The sequence below is a fragment of the Protomyctophum parallelum genome (genome assembly GCF_964188405.1).
Source record: "Protomyctophum parallelum genome assembly, chromosome: 3".
In the NCBI taxonomy this organism is placed as follows: Eukaryota; Metazoa; Chordata; class Actinopteri; order Myctophiformes; family Myctophidae; genus Protomyctophum; species Protomyctophum parallelum.
Window position 1 is genome coordinate 36,080,286 of NC_139698.1, and position 23,562 is coordinate 36,103,847.

At 41.1% G+C, this 23,562-nt stretch overlaps 1 protein-coding gene across 4 annotated transcripts in view; it reads right to left on the bottom strand.

The window, feature by feature from the left end:
- adcy2a (adenylate cyclase 2a) overlaps positions 1–13,005 on the bottom strand; it is a gene marked incomplete at its 5' end in the record, with an annotated part of 111,510 nt that extends 98,505 nt beyond the window's left edge. For 3 of the 4 annotated variants that reach the window (XM_083760309.1, XM_083760310.1, XM_083760312.1), the window contains 2 exons: positions 3,310–3,507; positions 12,475–13,005. In XM_083760309.1, the coding sequence (XP_083616435.1) occupies positions 3,310–3,507; positions 12,475–13,005 (729 nt within the window). The remainder of the gene's footprint in view (positions 1–3,309; positions 3,508–12,474) is intronic. The other variant, XM_083760311.1, reaches the window with a different exon arrangement.
- Between the last annotated feature and the right edge of the window lie 10,557 nt (positions 13,006–23,562).

Below are 23,562 nucleotides of genomic sequence, written 5' to 3' on the forward strand. Positions count from 1 at the left end.
AACACATTTAAACCCATTATCGGCCAATTTGTTTTCCCGTAGTTACTGCACATTGGCTTTGTAGGACAGCAGTCCTCCAATATGTCTTGCTGTTGCATGCATACGAGTTCGCTGGTGACCTCAAAATGGCAAGAATATGGATGAGAATGACATACAAAAGTACCCAGTGTTCTATAGGGCAGGGGTTCTCAACCTGGGGGTCGCGACCCCTCGGGGGGTTGCCATTTTGCCAAATTATTTTGGGGGGTCCCCAGATTATTAAAAAAAGGAACAAAAACAGAATGGCTGGAAAATGGAAATTAAGAGTTTACATAGTACACATAGTACAGTACAACTTTCCTTGATATTTCCTTGTTTTCCTGCTTTCAGAATTTATTCATGATGTATTGTCTCTAATATTGAAGCTATTGTAGCGGTCAATTTGTATTGGGGAGGGGGTGCCTACTGGCCTAGTGGTCCAGGCGCATGCCACATATAGGATTTTGCCTGACAGCGTGTTGCGTGTTCGAGTCCCGTTCATGACAACCTTTGCTGCATGTCTCTCCCCCTCTCTCTATCCCACTTTCCTGTCTGTCTTCACTGTGACTATCAATAAGTTCAAAAGCACAAAAGCCAAACACAAAAAGCAAAGAATGTATTGGGGGCGGGGCAGCATCTCCAGGGGTCCCCAGGCAAAAACATTGAGAACCCCTGCTATAAGGAACGAGCACAGGGTGGAGACTCGCTTAGGTTGACATAGTTCTGGTCGCCATTTTCCAGCGTCACTGTGTGACGACAGTTATAAATACGGAAACACTGTGTCAATAATATGACAAAGCTATAGTTTTGTTGATTGTAATATTGCGAATATAGGCTACAACAGTTACCATCAAAATAAAATATGTACAATGTATTCATATTGCGGCACATTTCTCTCTCAAAATAACAACCTCTCTGCAAGTGTTACTATCCTGGGGTTGGTTTGACAGACAGACGAGAGTCTAATTGTCTGTCTACCGTCATCTCAGACTGTACACAGAGATAAACCAGATAACCACTGAAACATTAAAAGAGACATTGATTTAGAACAGAGATCTTACATGTTTTACACGAAAAGCATATCCTTAGCTAAAAGAGAGATGAAGCAGGGAGCCACCCCCACATTGTATAACACATTGCATATTCAACTATTGTTAAATAAAGGCCTTGACACATTAATTAATTTGACAGAACTGTCAACATTGTTTGTTTACAACTTAATAGGTTTGCTAAATAATCCATATGTTGAATTTGTGTTACATATACTGTATATCTTCAGATATTTTAATTAAAGTAATATTTCACCATTAATTACCCCAAGCCTTGAATTTATGGAGATTTGTTTTTGTCGCATTCCTGAGTCAATAATCCAATATTTGACTAATTGAAGTTAATAGGAGACCGATCTTAACAAGAGCAACCCATATTAAAAACATTGTTTTTGAACTTGAATCATCAGTATGCTTTTGGACTTTATATTATCCTTTTATATAGTTTAATTTTGGTCTCCTACCACAGCAGAGTCCTCAATTACTGAATTAGAGCTCAGGAATGTGCCAAAGACAAAATAATTCAAGGCTTCATGCGGCGAGTAATTGATAGATTTTTCATTTAAAATAAAATAAATTAATACAAGTCTATCTCTCAAGAAAATGGCTGCCACCCTAAACTAATTCTGACGACCCCCTAGGGTCCTGGAACCCCTGTTGAAGATCTATGATTTAGAATATAGGGCAGGAATTTCTGTGCAGAGATTAAATACAAATCGAAACCACAGGAGATTTCCCCCCATTTCTAGGCCACCTCTTTTTTTCACATTCATCCATGTTCCTTATAATTAGACTCCACCCCAGATCCCCTTTTATCACACACTTCAAATTCACATTCGGGCTCAGACTCAGAGCTTTAACACATCAGGAAAAGCATAATAATGACGTGTATTATGTTTCATCATGACCTTTTGCAACAATGCCTTAAGCAATTGGGACGGGTAGGCGCTACATGAATCGGTAGCAATCGTGGAGTTGTTATTGATATTTGTTTGTGAAAAAATACAAGTACATCATATAGTTGGATCAGTGGCTTAACTTTCTCTTCACGTCAGTGAAGTTTGAAAGATGAAAGCGCAAGTAATACAACGAGCAAACAAACAAAAACAAGCATCAACAACCAATATCATCTGATCTGTGTGCGTACACACGCACACGCACACACACACACACACACACACACACACACACACACACACACGCGCACACGCACGCAGTTGGTGTTGTGCATGGTGAGATGTGTTCAAACGGTGTGGTTTGGTAGGAGAAGGCAGACAAAGGATGGGGTGTTGCGCTGGCTATTAGTGTGGCAGGATATAATAAATTGATGAATAGAAAAATAAAAAAATATATACACATGCACGCATGCACGCACTACAAACAACAGCTCGCTGCTCCACCACATTTACTGTGCAAAACACAAACACAAAGTTCTGTGGCACATTGCCACACAACCCAACAAATATAGCACAATTACAGCACATAAAATCAAATTGAAACATATTTAAATCGCTTATTTAGTCAGCCTGTGCCATGTATTCTCATTGCAGGAAATTGCAGCAGTACTGACACAGCCAAGGTGTTGAATGAGAAAACAACCCGTCGCTTATTTTTTACTTTCCAATTGCAGACATCTGTTTGCTTCCTGGACTACCTTCACTTTTTGGATACCGTGTGCTGATAAAGGTAATAATCGAGACCTGTCGCTGGTCCAGAAGTCTCATCTCAGAGCTAGTAGCGGAGAATGAGGTTCCAGAGCTATAACACACCTGCAGAATGCTGACAAACGTCAGGCTTTCTTGATACTGAACCCATGTATGAAGTTTGAGTCAAGTTGTACCCCAAATAAAGGAAATAGTAACAATGGCCTTGACATTTGGCAAAGAACAATCTGGGAACCCATTGGCAAACAAAGTAAAAAGTCTGTCTGTGCCGTAGTCTGTCTCGAGAGACTAGTATAGGTAAAGAATGCTGAAATTTCAGATCTTTTATAATCGACTAAATTGATTAGTCTGCTAAACCACGTAACCTTGTGTTATACTTGATTATACAATGGATTCTAGACCTCAGAGCTTTGAACTGTCACTTGAAAAAGCTGCGATTCAAAATGCTGACACCACCACTCCTCGTGGCGTACAATAATAGCTCACAAACGCATTGCGTACACTATTAAAATAATCGAGGCATCAGTGAGGGGTATATATAGGAGGAAATCAAGAGCAAATGAAAAGTCTCATCTTACCTGATCCCAAGGACAGATGATGCCCCCGAAAAACATGAACAGGTATCCCATGGCAACCAGGCAGGCCCAGATGACCAGGGAGAAAACCCTCAGGAGTTTTTTAAAGACAGACTCGATGCAGACCAGCACGAATACAGCCAGGAAGATGGCCATAGCTGTGGGAACGGTGATTACAAAGGCCACATGGTCCTCGATGTCCTAAGAGAAGGAAACAAACAAACAACTGAGGTCAGTGGAAGAAGTTAATTAAGAGAGGAAGTATTCTGTGTAAGAGAGGCAGATACTGAGAGCAGAACCGAGGGATAGAGAGAGACAGAGAGAAGAGTTTAACTTTCTTTTATACGACGTACTACGACGTACTATATAAGGCAAGATTTTCAAACTTTCATTATGCTTTATGTAGCATGTGACATGTCCACGGCTATGGCAGTTTTTAGCCTAAGGAGTGTTTTTTGTGCAAAACTAATGCTTGGAATTATGAAAACCCCCTAGTTTGACATGTTACATGCTACTTAAAGCATAATGAAAATTTTTTTTTGCCTTATATAGGATGTTAATGTTTAATCACATAAACCCCTATAAAACAAATTGCTCAATACCGACAGCCGGTCAGCAAGTGGATTCATGAATGTAACAATATTTTAGGCCAATAAAAAGATATACAAAATATACTATATACCAAATTTCCCACCCCACAAGCCCGGCTGCCGGACTAATATAGAGGTAAGTGTAGAAATAGAATTTGAGGGATTAATGTTGATTAAAGTTATTGCACAGGCAACAATCGGCCTCCTGGTGGCGCTATAAAAGGACAATGTGAAAAGGGTGGCTTTTCTTCCTCTGCCTTTCACGGCAACCGGACGCTGCGTTCATGATTTAAGGCATTTTGTTCAAAGTGAACAACTCCTACAAACTGAAACTTCACATGCCAATCTTAGCCAATCAGGATGGAATATGAAAAGTCAAACAGATCCGTCTTGATTACATGACTATAGAGAATACTGTGTACCGATTTGTGTGATATTTGGAGAAACTCGGTAGGAATAGAAATCGACCACCTGGTGGCGCTATAATAAGCCGATGTAAACAAATTTGGGGCAGAGGTTCTGTTCTGGCATGCAGGGAGTGTGTGTGCACACTGCACGGTTTCACGTCAAACAAGCCAATGGTGACAGAGGTGAGCTGTTCACAGACAGACATACTGTAGGAACGGATGGACGGACACACATGGACGGATGGCAAAACATAGTCTTGGCCATGGCCGGCCCTGGCGGAGACAATGAAAGATTGATTGATTGAAAATTGTATTAACAGATTGCATTTAAAGACATACAAATATACACATCTATGCAAAATACAAAAATAAAAGTCATCAATCAAATACACAGTTGGAAAAAAGGGAATGTGTGAACAGTATAGAAAAATCACACCTGTGTGAAGTGAGGGGCACTAATATATTAAAGTCTAACTCATGTTGATTAGGTAATGTAATGGTGATGTAAAACAACGGTGCCAACACAAACATTAAATGTAATGCCATTAACAATAAAGAGACAATATGACGTAATGAGGGACAATATGATGCAATGAGGGACAATATGACGTAAATTTTCGTTTTTAAAACAAACATTGAACTAAAAAACATTAAACCTGTATATAGAAGGGGCTAGCGCCCCTCAAAAATAGAGGGGGACTTTAACTTTTTTACAGGTGCCAGTTTCGAAATGCACCCTCCCGTATGTGCTCTTTGAGAGCGGTTTTGAAGGAGGATTCACATTTCACATTATTTTAGTCGCATTCACATTTCACAAATTTAACATGCTTGTAAGAGATGAACTGAATAAACAAGTGAGTGATCAAAATGGAGAAAGACACATTGACAGAAATGTAATAGACCAAAATTAATGTGTTATTAGAAGCAGGCTCTACTCAAATACTGTTTCACCTCCTTCAGATTGTTCTCTTCAAGTCATTATCTCCACAAGCCACTTTGCAGAACATAATCTGCCCTTGACCTCAACCCACTGCATTTGCAGAATAAGCTGCAACGCATCCTTAGAAAACACTGCTTTTAAGAAGAGATGCGTTGTTAACTACAATGGACACTGAGGAGTGAGGACTAACAATAAGAATACTGGACTACTCGCCCCGGTGCTTGCCCGTTTTGCCTCCCGGAATTTTCCCCAGTGAGGGGGATAACTTTGTAATATGCTATTGGCTGTTTGTATTCTTTTTGGAAAAATATAAAAAGATACTCCTGTGGAAAGGCTATATTATTTGACTTATATTGAACCTATAAACAATTTAGTATTATTTAGTATATGTAAGGTTTTGCCCCCTCAAATGGTACCTCGTCAGATAATCCCCACATATCCTACAACAACTTCTGTGAACAGACTTCACTGTAGTAGCTTTTCATAAATTAAATTTGTACTGCTCTGCTGTTATGAAAGTTTATAGTTAGAGAAATTCAAAGTCCAGCCGTCACTGGGGAAAATTCTGGGAGGAAAACAGAAACGGGGCGAGTAGTCTTGTTACCAACAATAAGATGCCCTGAGGGCAAGACACATCCGCCTGAGTGATGGCAGACTGCTGGGCGAGCACTGGCGCTTTGGCATGGGGGGTCAGATCAACATATAGAATGAATTATGTACTGGCCATATATGGAGCGTGTCTTGAGTGTACAAGGTTTGATGAGGTCAGATCAACATCTGATGATGTGATGTCACGTGGCGTGACCATATATGGAGGTGTGATGTCACGAGGCCTGACCATATATGGAGGCGTAGGGTGACTAACTAACTGACGGACCGGAGATGGAGGTTTTCATAGTAAATGTGACCTACGGTTGCAATAACTACATGTATATCATTCACCATTGCATTTTGTTATAGTTGTGAGCACTGAGCACTGCCATCCCTTAAAGATTTTTAAAACTATATTTGGATAGTTGACATGCTCACTGTGAAGACACTTTTTTGCCAAGGAATTCTTCAAAAATAAAGGCAGATATGGCAGATTTTACTCTGAAAAGCCCCTCCCTTCCGTTCCCCCCCAAAAGCGGGTGGCATAATCTTCCGTTCTTACCTCACGCTGGTCACGCTAAAGTCTCTCTAGAAGCGGTAATATTCTAAACGAGAGGCATGCTGAAGTCAGAAATAAAGACAGAACATTGTCCATCTGGTCAAAACCATGGAGAGTTCCCTAGATTAGGAGTTACGAGCCATTCTTTTGGAGCCGCAAACAAGGAAGTGAACAGCAATACAAAATACCTAAAGACGCCTGGCTATACACGTCCTTAGCACCCCGTGGTTTTGATTCTAAAGACATGTATACACGTCCAAGGCATAGAAAGAATTAAGGGACATTTCACCGACATTTCAACTGCAGTCACTCAATGTTAATAGTATTTGTAGTAGGTAACAGTAGCACAATTTGGAATTTGCACCCTATGGACAGAAAAAGAATGTAGTCTGTGTGTTTGACTAGGACTAGGGTTTGACTGGAATGCTGAATACCTACAATAACCATGATGCTTTGGTGCACTGCCCCTCCTTGTGCAGAGGGTAAGGGCTGTCTTACTGAGACATGTTGTCCAGGAAGGAAGTGAGACCAATGTCTGATGAGTCAGACATTTGAAATACTAAAATATTTGTTAGCAGCTCAACCACTGAAATCAAAACAAATGTCCATCACAGATAATAAAGCAATAAGCCAGAAGAGGTCTCAGGTTACCATCTAACTACGCCTCTCAGACATTATAAAATCCACGGTAAGCTGGGACCTCGCGTGGCTTATTTCTTCTCTAAAACGGTTACAAACATTTAGCAATATTAACCTAATAAAACTATTCAATTCAAGTAGCTACACTTTGCGCCCACCAGAGCGAGCCACACTTCCTTGTTTTGCTGGCTATGTGATGGGAGAATAGCGCTTGATGTCTTTACGGGGCCGCCTGGAGCCACACATTCAAAGTCAAATGAATGCGGGCGGTGCTTACACGCCCGCACGGCCAGCGTGTGTAAGCAATCAAGTGCTCCCCCTCTCCAGTTCAGCTACAGAGCTGCGGGATCAGCTGGGAATGATATAAAGTGATTGAAGGTGTGTGTGTGTGTGTGTGTGTGTGTGTGTGCGTGCGTGCGTTTGTGGAGTGGGTGGGCGGTGGCTTGTGTGTGTGTGTGTGTGTAGAGCGTTGCGTTAGAGTGTTAATGCACGTTTGTATACTAAGAGCGACCTTTTGTCGCAATAAACCTCAGGAAAGTGTTTGTGTTCTACTGTAGTTAGTTAGATAGTTAGTTACTGCGAGAGTGAATCTTTAATTTGTAACATTATTGAAATTCAAATTACAACGATTATTATTATTCACATATTTTTTTAGGGCAAAACATATATTTTTTGTGGTCAAAAAGTTGCACTTTGCACACACATCACAAATTACTTACACAATACAATATGGTTTCAACCTGCATCTATCTATCTATCTATCTATCTATCTATCTATCTATCTATCTATCTATCTATCTATCTATCTATCTAAGTGCCATGTCTATGTAGGTCTGTCCCCCAGAAACTCCTTGCCCAGGGGGCCTGGCCGGTTCCGGCGAGCTGCCCCGCATGTGTGTTTGTGTGTGTGTTAGGTTGCGCACAGGTGGTGAAAAACAACCATGCTGTTCTCGTGCTCAGAAATAGCCACCCACACACATAGCTTGAGTGGTTGCACCACTCAAAATTGTGCATTTACACACAAGATATTTCAACCTCTAATATACAGATTGCATGAAACTTGATTGCATGAAACCCTGGAGGATGAATCCAAACCATTTGACAGAAACCATTATGTTGGCTTGCCTCTAGCACCACTCTCAGGCCAAATTAGTCATTTTAGCACACAGAATATCTCATTATGTAATTGGAAGATTGTAGGACGAACCGGACAGATTTTGGTGACCCTGTGGCCTTTTCTCTAGCGTCCCATTCAGTGAGTAATGAGTATACAATATGTGCCACCCTCCACCAACTGCCTTTTTTCCCTATTATAAATATAAATATTTATTTTTAGCCATACTAGTTATCTATCACAATGTCAGTTCAAACTACTTTTGGTTGGTTGGGTGTAAGGTTTATTCAGTAGCAGGTTTTGTTTGTTTACTTTTTAAATTAATTGTTGTATTTTATATTAATTGGCACTATAGTTAAATTTCATAGAAGATCTTTATGTTTGCTGAAAATACAGCATTTGAAACAGAGAAAGCTAATATCCTAAAAAGCCACTGATGCTATAAGACCAAAGTCATTAAGGCCCCAGTTCAGTTGTAGCACCATTTATAATGGATTTGCTCCTCTACTGCCTTCCTGAAAGCTCTGAGAGCTCTAATAAAAATTTCAGGAGAGTTCCATCAAGGTGGATGTGTGGAGAATGGAGATATCACAGCGAAATTATCGCTATAACGCCGCAGACCTCCATTCCAGCAGGGCTTTTCCAATGGTGTGAATGCGAAAGAACTTGTTGTGCCTCATTTATTTTCTCATTCTCTTGCAGAATCTGTTTGTACAGTCACATAGATTTGAATATAGAACTGTATAGAGTTTTTAAATAAAGCAAATAAGTACAGGTAACTTTTCCTGTCTAAGCAGCACATCTTGATGAGAATGAACAATTCTAATAAAACAGGTGTGTTCCTACCACTCATACTGTGCTATGCCACTGCACATGGCTAACAAATGCCTTAAATTCAAACAAATGTCTAACAAATGTCTTGAATTGTTTTTAGAGTGAATAATAGAGGGCCCCCTCTCTCTTTCTGTCTGTCCCCCCCAATGTCATTCTGATTTTATTTAGTTTGAAATTTCACTAGAGGATAAGTATGGAGCCCATAGTAAAATTATCTCGTTCGAACGAGATAATATCTTGTTCAAATGAGATATCTTGTTCAAACGAGATATCTCTTTCAAACAAGATCTCGTTTGAATGAGATAATATCTTGTTCGACTTCGAACGAGATAATATCTTGTTCAAACGAGATAATATCTTGTTCAAACGAGATAATATCTTGTTCAAACGAGATAACATCTTGTTCAAACGCGTTCTCGTTTGAATGAGATAATTATCTTGTTTGAATGAGATCATTATCTCGTTCGGACGAGAGATATTATCTTGTTCAAACGAGATATCTTGCTCAAACAAGATAGTATCTCGTTCAAACAAGATAATTATCTTGTTAAAACGAGATATCTCGTTCGAACAAGATAATTTATTTTTCTTACCATGGCCACTCAGGGGCTCCGTAGAAAAGCCCTTTGAATTGTAGCAACTCGTTTCTAAGGGGTCCTCATGTTAATGAGTCCCCCCCCACAGGCCCACACACACACACACACACTCACACACACGACTGGATGGTCCCCAAGGGCTGTGGATAGCTAGCTTTGTCTCTCCCAGCACAGAGCTCCAAATCAGCACAGGATTTAGGTCAACCAGCCAGTGGGATGGAGAGAGACAGAGAGAGAGAGAGAGAGAGAGAGAGAGAGAGTGCAGAGAGAGAGAGAGACCCCGCCTTCATCCAGCGGACACCACCCTACAGCCGAGGCCCCCCCCCTGCTCCACCTGGAGGTCATGCCAGCGCACCATAGGCAGGCCCATGTGGCCACGCCCCCTCATACTACACATACCCACCACCATCCACGCACATGCAAGCACCACCAACCACACCCCAATACACTTATGCCCAAGCTCTGAAAACAACCACTCCCAGCCCCACACATGGAAGAATCACATCCTATGAGCACAACATGCATAATGAGTTCATCAACATGCTCAATGAGCTTTACACCAACTGGTTCCAGTCCAAAACTACTAGTGGAATATAATTCCAAAATGGATTACGAACCTTATAGACTCAGCGAACACAGTCTTACGATTGAGAAATTCCCCCATAGGCAGACCTGGCTCCAAAGAGAAGACAGACTATGCACACAAAACGAGGTAGAGACTGAGCTACACTTCCTAACCGTCTGTCCACTATACCAAGACATCAGAGACATGTACTTCCCACGGATTACATGATTACGCCCAAGGAGAGTTTGAAAACCACCAAATGTTTATAACATGTTTAAAACATTGAAATACTGCTGTCAACTTTGAAAAGTATAAAGCGTCTCCTATATGGATGTTTAACTATCTCTATCTCTAAAATGCACAATATTTTATAGTCTCACAAGATAGTATTACTCAAAGTGTTAATGTAACACAGCTCTGTTATAGCTATTGTTTTATCTTATCTCTCTCTCAATTGAAATTGAGAGAGAGAGAGACAGAGAGAGAGAGAGAGAGAGAGACAGAGCAAAGTGAGAGAGACGACAGGGAGGTCCACAATCTTGCGTTCTTGCCCACCCACAAATACAATGAAGGTCTACTTTGGGGAGGACTGACTACTGCCGTGGCAAAAATGCATTTACCAGGATATGGTGCACAGTACAATCCTTAGTGTTACACTTTGCAAATGGAAATAATATTAACACTAAGGCTTTTAATGTGTCACTGTGCTTGGTACTCTTTGAATGTAATGGCGGGTGGATTTCTATTGATCAAAATGAAATGACATTTTGAATATTTCCTTTTCGGTATGGAAAAATATATACTTTTTTAAATGTCCTTGTTGCTCCTTGTTTCCTGTATAAATTATGCTTTAACATCTTGCTAGAACGTGGGCAAAACTTTGGCACAGGTGATGCACAACTAATAATTTTGTGAAAATGGGCTGAACATAGAAAAATGTCAAACAAAAAAAATCATTTATTTTCATAAACAGGGAAAATAGCCGATCTACAAGCTCCCAAGGTGTCGCAATGGGACACATTATGAGTTTGTAGATAGATAGGCTATTTTCATACCTGCTAGATTTAAATAATAGCCTATGTACTTAAAAAAAAGGTTTGCCTTCTCGCTGTATTGATATAGCTGTGTTTTCCATGTGATTGGCTCAGCCTAATTATCCAGAAGTGATTCACTTGTCTTCATGGATGTGCACACTCTGTCTGCTATTGACCCATCCATCTGCTGCAGATGATGGTGCATGGAAATCACATGATGTCCCCGTCTCCTCCTCAAGGCCACACAAAGTCCCAATCATTCTACCATATATGGTGCCAGTTCACGCCTAATGCAAGAAACCCCAAAAAAGAAATAAAACAAAATATATGTTTTTTTTTGGCGTCTGTGCTGTAGAGAGTTAAGCCTGGGTGTGTGGGTGTCGCGTACCAAAAATAACCGATCTACCAGCTCACAATTCAACGTGTTGTGAGCGTGTGTGTATGTGTGTGTGTGTGTGTGTGTGTGTGTGTGTGTGTGTGTGTGTGTGTGTGTCTCTCTCTCTCTCTCTCTCTCTCTCTCTCTCTAGCATATCGGGAATGGGTCAATGGGAAAGCCTCTCCTACTAAAAACATCTGAATCATAAATACAAGAAATATTAAGCAATAATAAAAATATTAATTACAGTGCCAACCAAATCTGTGTGTGTGTGTGTGTGTGTGCGATTTGTATTCATCTAACATGCCTTCCTTTCCAGACTAACAGAGACCTAGAGATTGGGTGGAAACAGACCTTGGCTCTTTACGCTCCAGCTCTCCCCTCTCTCTAGTTCAGTCAACCATGAGCTCAGACAATAACCAAGCCCCTTATCCACTCACTTTCATCTTGTGCCCTCGTCTTCTCCTCACATTACTGCTGCAACAGGGACTGCATGCTGTGCGCATGCATGTAGTCGACTGAACTCTACACATAAGCCAATTTATGTGCTTGTGCACGGGTGCTTGTGTGGAAGCGTGGATGTGGAAGCACTATATGCGCTGTATGTTCCAACTTCCATGAGTATACAGTATGTAAGTAATATATTTCTGAAACTTCATACACAAAATCTGTTCATTCAGCCATGTGTAACCCGGAGAGAGTACTTTTGTACACTCAGCATTTATTTGTTTTGTAGTTTGTTTTTTCTTCACTTAAGTAGATTTTCGAGAAAATCCACTGTTATCAAGGGGGGTTGCATGCATGCATACAGCAATCCGTGCTAACAAGAGAAGGTGGGTGGGGGTACCATCTGTCTGTACACATGAGACACTCTGCTATGAGTAGGTGCATGTTTGTGCAACTTGACGAGTGAGTTGCCTTACCAATCCTGAAGCGAAGAAGACGGCGAGCAGAGCGAGGCACGCTCCCATCACGATGAGCAGCAGGAACACGATGAGCGGATGCTGCTGGCTCATACGGTAGTAGGACTCATACAGCCAGTCCGATGACCTGTTCCTCCTCACCCGACCTCCTCCTCCTCCAACTCCTGACCCTCCTTCACTAACTCTATCTCCTGCCGACTCCCCCGTCCGGTCCAGGAGGTACCTCTTCCTCCTCATCATCGCCTCCTGCCACATGGATCCGGGAGCCGGAGGGCAGGAGGTGGTGGTGGTGGTGGCAGAAGGAGTTTCTACCACGGACGAGGAGCACTTGCCCCACTTCGCTCTCCTGCTGCTGTCGCTCCTGTACCCCCTGTGGTGAGAGGTCCTGTTCTCCAACGTATCCTTGGGTTCCTCCTCCGCCTCCTCTCCTAAGTCCTTCAGGCGGAGGCAACTGACAGCAGAGGCAGAGGCAGTGGCAGCGTGCGCCGGCCGGTAGGGTGGCAGGAACGCACCGAGAGCAGCGCGGAGCATCCTCCCCTTCGTCCTCCTGCCAACATGTTGGAATGGGGAATGAACAGGAGCGCAGAGACAGAGGCTGTTAAGAAAAAGAGAGAGCGAGAGGGGGAGGGACATTGGGGGGATTGGGAAAGGGGAGGGAGAAAGGGGGAGGGGAGGGGTAGTAGCAACAAGAGAAGGTAGCAAGTGAGAGAGAGTGAGTGTGAGTGTGAGTGTGAGTGTGAGTGTGAGTGTGAGTGTGAGTGAGTGAGTGAGTGAGTGAGTGAGTGAGTGAGTGAGTGAGTGAGTGAGTGAGAGTGAGTCAGACAGAGTGTGAGCGATATAGACAGTGAGTGATACAGGCAGAAATAGAAGAAGAGAAGAGAAAAGTGTGGGGAAGATGTGGAAGAGAGGAGAGAAGGGAGGGACACATAATTTGATTACATCAGCACTAAAACATGATGCAATTACAAGAGGGAGAGAGAAAGAGTGTGTATGTATATATATATATATATATATGAGACAAAAAAGGGACTCCTGCACATCCAAAAAGACCCGTAGGAGGTGCAAGTCTAGTTAGCAGCACCTGACGAAGCTCACGGCGAAACGCGTCGTGCTAATAAATAAGTTGATGCAGTAAGTTGTCCGTCTCTGTTCCCTGGAGTGTGTGTGCAGTCCCTTCCTTGGAAGGTTTTTCTCTTTTTTATATATATATATATATATATATATATATATATATATATATATATATATATATATACATACATACATACACACACACACACACACACACACACACACACACACACACACACACACACACACACACACACACACACACACACACACACACACACACAGTGTCAACCCTTTCTTCATCCCTCCCTCTTGCCTTCCCTAACTCTTTTTCTCTACACAGGCAGGCAACAATTTGCCTAAATAACAGGTTTGTTGAAATATATTTAACTGGTTTAAAGGTGAACTGCTGGTGATTATTGCCTGATGCAGATGTACAAAAATATACAGCAAATATACAGCTTGTCTGTTTGAAAATGGGACTGTAAGGAAAAACACGATGGAAATATAGTGCTAAAAATGTTTCAGGTAAATTGTGCTATTGTGAAAGGCTGTCCTTTTCAATGGCGTGTGCCTGATTCATTAATCCCATGAATTGTGTGTCAAACAGCATTAAAAAAACCACACACGTGTGAAGTGAGGGGCGCTCAAATTCATGTTGATTAGGTGATGTAACAAACAAACATTACATTCTCTTTATTGTTAATGGCATTTCATGTTTGTGTTAAGGACAAGATGACGTAAATTTTCCCTTCATTGCCAATGGCATTTTTTAAACAAACATTGAACTAAAAATAAACATTAACCCTGTATATAGGTGGGGCTAGCGCCCCTCAAAAAGATGTTTCAAAAGGTGAAGCAGACAGGGGAAAGCATTGTGAAGACACATGCACACTATACAAAATCCAGTCAAAACTAAGTGTTAAGCCATCAGTGCTTGGAGAAAAATGTATAAAATATGATTATCACATTCCCGTTTCTTGCTCCCATTCATAGAATCAGATCAGTGTTGGAGTATATAGTGAATTAGTGATGAACCAGTAAATTAGTTTAATGTACAGTTTAGGTCAAATATTTGACAAAAAAAAATGTATACTGTACAGGTATATGTGAACTTTAGTTTAGGGGGATTGGCACTGGCCAGCTAGGTTAAAAAAAGCCTCCTCATCTGCCTATGATTCTGGGGCGTGATGCTGTGACAACACAACAGACAGCAAACTGTGGTGCCTTTCATGTTTGTTCCAATGCTTAGGTGGCAGCAAGAAACGGTCTTAAAATAGACAGGGAAGCTCAGAGCAGCAAGATGTGTGTGAATGTTCTCTATCCCACTGTCTTTCCCACACGCTAATGGAGGCAATGACGCAATCGACAGTATTGACCTGCCCAGAAAATGGATCTCTCTCTCTCTCTCTCTCTCTCCATGTAATGTACGTACATTAGTAGCTAGCAGTTCATTTCTTTCGTTTCACTGCTAATCTGCACTGTAGGTCAATACATGAATCTGTGATGATCATCATCCTTCTGTCCTTCCTGAGAAAACAGCAGGTAATTTAACTAACTGACTAACTGAGTGAGTGTACAAATGTACGGATACAATTTGTACTTTTGTTACCAATGGGCAGTCAACCACAACCGAAATATTAACCTTGGCACAAAAAGGTATGGTTGAGTGCTGATGACTCATATAATTTCCGTGTGTGTGCGTGTGTGTGTTAACACAGGTTTAGGTGTGGCTATATTGAGTAGTTATATTTCATTGGCCTCTTTTATAGGAATAGTTAGTAGGGGCAAAGCCCAAAGGGGCAAGGACCCCTCTTTTCAGCGTGCGACATTGTCATGAGACAAATTTGCTATTACATTGAAAGAAACCTCGTACAAAAGATCTACAATTCACAATTATTTTAAATCCTAATAAAAAGGGACACTTTTGGACACGAGGTTTCCACCTGACAGTAACGATATAAGGGCTACCGCTATGTTGTTTTTTCACACCGTGACAGTAACAACTGCATCCTCTGCAAGGACCTTGCACTTCCAAGGAACCCCTTCGGAAATAATGAGCACACTGCTGTTCAGAGCGGGGGTTCCAGTTGTAACAGCGAGCCGTTTATTATTATTATTTCTGGTGTCGTTATTTCATGGTTATGGTTCGTTAAATATATATATATGTACTTATTCTTATTTCCACATATATATTTATACTAGCCAATAGTTCATTCTTTACAGTTATGGAGCTAAGCTTATATATCAGGACTGTCAGCAGCTTTGTTTATACTGTGCCACTGTGGCCAGTGCTGCTGCCGTTATTATTATTCTGCTTTTCCAAATGCAGATGAAGGATCGGATGTCCCTTCTCGCTCGGACCGTCTCCTATAGACACACTGCCTGATGTTCGTTGAGATGACATTGCTAACTTAGCTCTAGCTGTTCGCCATCATACTAACTTTTGCTTATCCTTTTGTTTCATGTTCAGCTCCCTTTGGGAAGGAGTATTGGGTTAAGTTGTAGTTTTTCCCTTTGTTGATGGTTAGGTTTTGGTTAGGTGAGTTTATTGATTTCGTCTTCTCTTTTTTTTCGGGGAAACCCCACCACTGTAAGTTGGACTTCTCCGCTCATCTACTCGTCTACTAATTGTCTATTATAAATGATTGCCAATATACTTGAAAGTCGATTAACTTCCATCATGTATTTATTGATCCATTTGTATTCAAGATCAACCTTTGTAACTTCTATAACTAAAGTACAAGTAAAGTCTTTTTCAACTTTGAGTGAGGTTTCCTGTCCATTTTATATGTTATGCGTACCCATTACCCTAGACACATTGGGGCATAACACAGTTCACAGAGGCCAGCGGGGCACAGCATACTGTACTGTATCCTTCCCTTTGCCGTTCTTAGAAAGCATCCCAGGTCAGGAGGAATATGGATGGGTTATTTGAGGGGAGAATGAAAGGGGGACCATGATCTTACATTCATACAGTGTATGTTTTACCAACAACAACATTGTGTACCTTATTTAGCCACCTTTTCTTGAACATGGCCAAATCTCACAGTGCTTGTTTTGTTCAGACAAACTGAGAGAAAGGCTGATTTAAAAGCACTTCCACAATTTGCATGATTAATTACATTTGCATCTGTGAACATAATTAGTGTGGATAATAATCTGTAATGTGTGTGATGAGTCATGGAAGTAAAAAAGCTGTTGGATTCACTGGTTGCACATAGTGCCAACAAATGAATTGATTAAAACCGTCTTGCCGTCAGCATTAAAATCGCGCATTGCCAAGCTTTTATCGCACGTAACACTTACTTTGAAAAGCCAAATATCCATAACCACATGTTACAATGACAAAATGCTGTGTGTGGTGTCTTGACCGGTTGTTGTTCTCTCACTCGGTGCAGAAAAAAACAGCTGTCGGCCGTTAAAAAACCTTGTTTTCATTGCGCCGATGCGCGAGACATGGCCAAAGCATTTCCAGAATGTTGAGACAGACCCCCCCCCCACACACACACCTCTGCAATATAGTATGCCTTGTCTTGTTAAATTTGGACAAGCCTTTATTACAATACAATTCTACAATCTTTCAATGTGGGATACATGTTTGCAGATTGCTAGTTAAATTCAGTGTAACCGGTTTGAATTGATCACACATCAGTTGCCTAGCTGGAGATGGTTGGAGAAATAAGTGCATCCTGAAGATGTTTTCACCCACCAAAGATTGTTCTATGAGTCCAACAGTTGAAATATTAATAATAATAAAAAAAAAAATACACAAATCTTTTTTTTAATAATCTATCCCCATTTAGTATTTTGGGATTCTGCTACTTTACTATTTTTTTTTGCACGACACCGTTGTGCAGCAATTCATAATCGATAATTAAATTAATCCAAAAAGTTATTGATCGCTGTTAAAATAATCGATAGTGTAATTGCAGCCCAAAAGGTGAACTGGTTATGTAACTTCCTCATTCCATGGAAGGATTTGACTTGCATTATAATTAGCATAATATTACCATGGTGACGAAGGTGATGGGGTGTCTGACTTCTATTTGATTAGTCACTACTTCAATTAAGAGCAGCAGCAAAAATGGAACATATTTCAAGAGTCATATTGGCATTGATATGGTCCATGGTCCTTTGAAAATGTCTACCGTTGACCATTAACATTCCCTTCGCAGCTAATCAAGTGTGCCACTGTTTTTATTTTATGTAAAGCTCTCACTCACATCTAGCATTGGAAATTCATTTACAGGCGTAAATGATAAAATAATGAATCGTGATCGTAATGTGAGTGTAATACAATAAAACGAATAAACTTTATTCGTATAAATAGCACCTATCATGACATTATAAACTAGAAAAAGTGCCCTTCCGGGCACAGGTCTCCACCAGGTTATCCACAGATCCGTGCAGTTAGAGGTAAAAACACTTTTCGGCCAGTTATAGCGCCACCTTGAGGCTGAGTTGAAATTGTTCATGTGGCATTTCGTCCTCGGCCTAGTGGGAATGTGGGTGCACAATTACACGGAAATCACGCGATGTGTTCATGATTTGCAGCATTTTGTTTGAAACTGAGCACTCCTGTGAACTTTGGAAGCCAATCTTAACCAATCAGGATGGAGTCTGATAAATCTGAAAGACCCGTTTCGTTGAATGGCTCTAGAGAGACTGTGTACCAATTTGCGTGATGTTTGGACAAAATCTGTAGGTGTACTGTGCAAAAACTGTAGGTGTACTGTGCAAAAACTTGTTTTGCACAAAGCGGCCTCCTGGTGGCGCTATAACAGGCCGTTCTGGAAAGTTTGGGGCAGAGGTTCATGGTTGGCATCCAGGGAGTGTGTGTGCAAAATATGGCATCGACCGGGTTAACGGTGGCCGAGATTAGCTGTTCACGGACACACGGACACACGGACGGACGGACGGACGGACACGCGGACGGACGGAGTGCAAAACATACTCTCCCCACATGCCTTCGGCCTGGTGGAGACAATTATAAAAGGTGCTAAACAATTAAATGCCTTAAAAACTATTAAAATGATTTTATGTTAAAACTTTGTTTGTGTTAAAACTCTGGCTGCCTCATTCTGAATAAGTTGTAGTCTGTCATTGCTTTTCTTAGCAAGGCCAGAGAAAAGTGCATTACAGTAGTCTAGCCATAGCCGCAAAAAGACTAAATCGTGGATGTAACTCAGAATCGAGAATAATTACACCTACAGGTATAGGTCTTTTACTGTACCATTGTTTTGTAAAGACAGGATGCCCAGGGTACTGTATATACAATCTCGCTGCTCACTGTAGCCAATTATGAGCACTCTTATTTGCGTTGAATTTGAGGAAATCAACGTTTATTTATTTATTTGAAATTTCCCCTTGAGTTGCAGCAACTCATTTTCGAGGAGGTCCTCAGGGCACATAATACAACAAGAAAACAATCCAACAACACAGAACAAAACAAACAATAACATACACAAAGACTATTTAAATTAGGATCACTGATCACATCAAATCAATCAAAATATGGTACTTTCCAAACAGAAATGTCAATCTCCAATACTTGGACTTGGTTGGGAATCCCTTTGCCTTCATAACTGCCTCGATACGCCGTGGCATTGAGGCAATCAGCCTGTGGCATTGCCCAGGAGTTATGGAAGCCCCAGGTTTCCTTGATGCTTGCCATCAGCTCTTTGTTTTTTTGGGTCTGGTGCCCCTCATTTCTCGCTCGCCTCTCTTGACAATACCCCATAGATTCTCAATGGGGTTTAGGTCCGGCAAGTTGGCTGGCCAGTCAAGCACTGTGATGCCATGGGCATCCAACCAGGTTGTGGTGCTTCTGGCGGTATGGGCAGGGGCCAGGTCATGCTGGAAGATGAAATCTGCATCTCCATACAGATCCTCAGCAGAAGGAATCATTAAGTCCTCTAAAGCATTCTGGTAGACTGTTGCCGTGACCTTGGATTTAAAGGACCACTTCCCCACTTTTCAACCTATCTTCATATAGGCTAATAGGTCCTCACTAATAATGGTGATAAAATGGCACAATGTTTTTCCTACTCAGTCTGTGTCTCATAAAAGGGCCGTGGGCATGATATTAATTTGTTTTGGAAAGGTGCTGTATAGTCTAATGCTGTGATTTGAGACTGATGTGAAGGTACCCTTATTGTGTGAGCACTCATCATCATTTTTCGACCGTGGCCGAGATCATGGATTTCACAATGCCATGCCAGACTTCCCGGTTCTTCATTGCCATCCCCAGTTCCTGCTTACTGATGCATGTGTCCCTAGCGATGACATCAGGGAACGACAGTTTTCTACCTCTGGTCTGGTTTGAGGCAGGACTCCAGAGAAGGGAAGATATAACCTCATTGTCAGCTCTGTAGCAGTGGCCGGTAAACTGTGTTCTTCTGGTTCGGACTAGTGAAGAAACACGGGGAAGGTTGCCGTATATTAGATTAGTCGATGGGTGGCTCTTCCAAGACAGATTTTGCGCACTCATTAGAAGGCGGGTATAAGTGCCATCCAACCATTTCTCTAGTTTCTTTGAAAGTGTCCATGTCTTGGAGCCAATGTCATAGAGTAGACTCGGCTCAACGGTCGTCCTAAATATTTTTACTTTTAACATCTTACTAAGCTGGGATGACCAGATCTTATGCATGTCATTGCATAAGTTTGAAAGTCCTTTTGGGAAGAAGATATATATGAACCCAAATACTTGTAGTCATCAACCTGTTTCAGCGGAGTGTTGTTAAGTGTTTGTATAATGTGGTTATTGTTGGATTTGCATATATTTACGTATTCAGTTTTCGTCTTGTTGAGATAAAGACCAACACAGTTGGAGGCCTGCTCAAGAGACTGAAGGAAAGCCTGAGAGTATTCCAATGATTGACTGATAAGCGTGATGTCATCAGTGTTCATTTAACGGGTAAACGAGCAGTCACACTTCTTTCCATCTATAACCAATCTCTCAATCTACACCGAAAAAAAATCTATAAACTCACAATGTGTCATGAGCTTGGAGAGCTGCTATTTCTGGCGGTGTGAGCTTGTATTAGCTAATGTTCGCCCTAGAATATGGATCCTGGGATTCAAGTGGTTAAAATAAGACTTGTGTGCATGCCATTATATTGCATTGTTTCTGCCAGGATTTTAAATAAGAAGTCGACATGACAGCCTGGCAAGTCAGTGTGCTTCTCCTAACATAATGAGAACAGCTAGCCTGGTCATGGGAGGGGGGGCTCTCTCTCTATGTAGTTAAAGGGATTGTGACATTAAAAAAAAGGTTTTGGAATTGTTCTTATTTTTTTTAGGTTTTCTAATCTCAATTGCACCCAAAAAACATGAACTTTTAACATTCAGTAGATTTTCTGTGATCTGGGGTTTTCTGGCTCAAACAGGTGCTCTGATTTGCCGGCAGATTGTGATGTAAAATCCTGCAAATCCCATATATGTCAATGGGATTTGCCAGCAGATGTCACTGTTTTCACTGTGTTGCCTGTTTTAATTGTAGCTCAAAAGGCTTCCAAACCCCAAAGAAAACTTCAGACCACAGAAAATCCACTGAATGTTCAAAGTTCAGGTTTTTTGGGTGTAATTGAGGTCATAAAACCTAAAAGAAAAAAGAAAAAGAAAAATAAATGAAAATGAATGTCATAAAACCTTTAAGGACATAGCCCTGCTTGAATAAGGAAATAATCGTTGCTGTCGGGAGGAAACCACACCCTTTACATCTGTGTGTTGGTTACAAATCGGACCTGTCTGAACTGAGTGGTGCTCTACTGCAGTGTTTCCCAACCTGTGTGTCGCGGAGCTTTGGTGTGCCGTTTGATGTGTCTAGGTGCTCCGCTTGATTTGACCGAAATGAACAATCCCTCCCCGAAAGCAATAGCTACTGAGCTGCAGGCTTCCTATTGTTGTGTAGTTGTTGTTAATTAGACGTGCGACCAGAACAACGGCGGAACAATAGACTCTAGCGACCATCGGCCATAGGAATGTTAAAGGAATGTTAATGCTAATCGCCATCACCTGTACTCGCCTGGCAACTTTACTTTATAAATGGGGCACCACAAGACGCTACATTTCGCTCCTTCCAGAAAGACACCACCAGAACCCGACAGCAGCACACACAGCGCCGCCGAGTCACCACTGAAAAGCCGTCTGTTCGCCACACTGTGCGAGGAAACATCAGGAACATCAAACTCTGCTGTTGCACACCAAAGTTCGATAGCTTTGAAGGGGAAAAGTTTTGTTGCGTGTATATGAACTGAGGGAGGAATTAAAGTGCTTTCTGTCTGCTGAGCAATCCAAATATGCCGAACTGTTTGCAAATGAGTAGGCCTACTGGTGTGCAAGACTAGCATACATGGCGGATATTTTTATCCATCTGAATGAACTGAACAGGAAAATGCAAGGGCGAAATGAGAATATTCTTACAAGCACGGCAAAACTGAACACATTTCGGGAGAAACTCGCCATCTGGCGGCAGGCTGCAGGCAAGGGAAAGCTAGACATGTTTCCTTGCAGCTACGCTGGATACAAAGACAAATATTTTTGTTCTTGTTTTTACAACTCCTTTTTTAGTATTACTTTGCATTGACAAATTGAACATGTGTGTGCTATATTTTGTAAATGAGTTTTCAAAAATAAATTGATGAAACTGAGGCACTGTCTCTGTCCTTTTCTTTCGCTTTAAAGTTATTTGATGAGTGCTGTCATGTGTGTTTTTAAAAGTATATTGGGTTCAAAGAAGTTTTACTTTATACATTATACTTTTTCAAAAGTATGTGTTTGGTATCAAATACGTTTTACTATATATTTTATATATATATATATATATTGCAATTGATGGTCAGATTGAGGTAATCATAGGTGATCATACAGAACATCCATGTTTTACGAGCTCAATAAAAATAATTCGCAGGACCTTTTCAGCGGTTGTGATCACAACGAATGCATCTAACGTGCACACCCACTTCAAAATAACAAGCGCTTCGAAAAAAAACCTCTTAACTGCATTGGACCCTCAAACTGTCTGCTAAAGCAGCTAACAGTTCTTTTTGGTTCTTAGTCATAGTTCTGAGCCAGAGCTCCAAAATTGGTGGGAAAAAACTAGACCTATATTCAATTATTTATAGGATCAATACAAGTAAATTAATACATGATACATTGAAGTAGCTTTTTCATATTTTCTATTATTTTGCATATTTTCCTACATAATGCCTCATTTGCATATCTAAAAATGTAAATGTTGTAATACAATAAATCATTGTCTTCGTGTAAGTAATCAACTGGGTAAGTGTCATGGTGATAACAATCTAATATAGGTATAGTTTTGCCCACTCAATTCATAATTAACGTTCCAATTTTGGAGCTCTGGCTCATGGAATAACCAAAAAGAACTGAACCGGTTACCATTGGGAACCAACCAGTGGAAAAGATTTGGGTGATTGCACACACTAGTGTTTAATAAAAATCCACCGTAGACATGTTATGAGCTACTTCCTGTCAAGAAATTCTTTGCAGATGTTTTTTTTCTAAGTGCTGGACTTTGGAAGTGCTTGTTGACTATCACTCAACAGCCCATGCGTACCACCTGTTTTGAATTTGCACATAATGCAGGAGGCAGCAGGAGTTTGCTTTACTGTTAACGAGTGCTTCTAAAGAATAATCATATGCAAGGAATTTCTTGACAGGAAGTACGTCATACCATGTTGATTTCTCTAAACGACAAAACTATGTTTTGGGTAAATTAAATGACAATCGTGGGACATGTTACACAGCAAAGGTCAGAGATGTTGATTTTAGAAATGTCACTTTGTGTACACAGAAAGGTCAATCAGGAGCAGGAAGTCAGAAACCGTAACAATAGCACTGTGTAGCCACTCTGTACTTCATAAAAGCACAAAAAGGGTCAGTTTTTATAGCGTGGAATGGTTATTGTAATGGAGAATTAGAGCTCTTTCGAATTGTCAATGTTCCGAGTATGACACTACGACGAGCCATTGATGGCCAGTACTAGGGTGG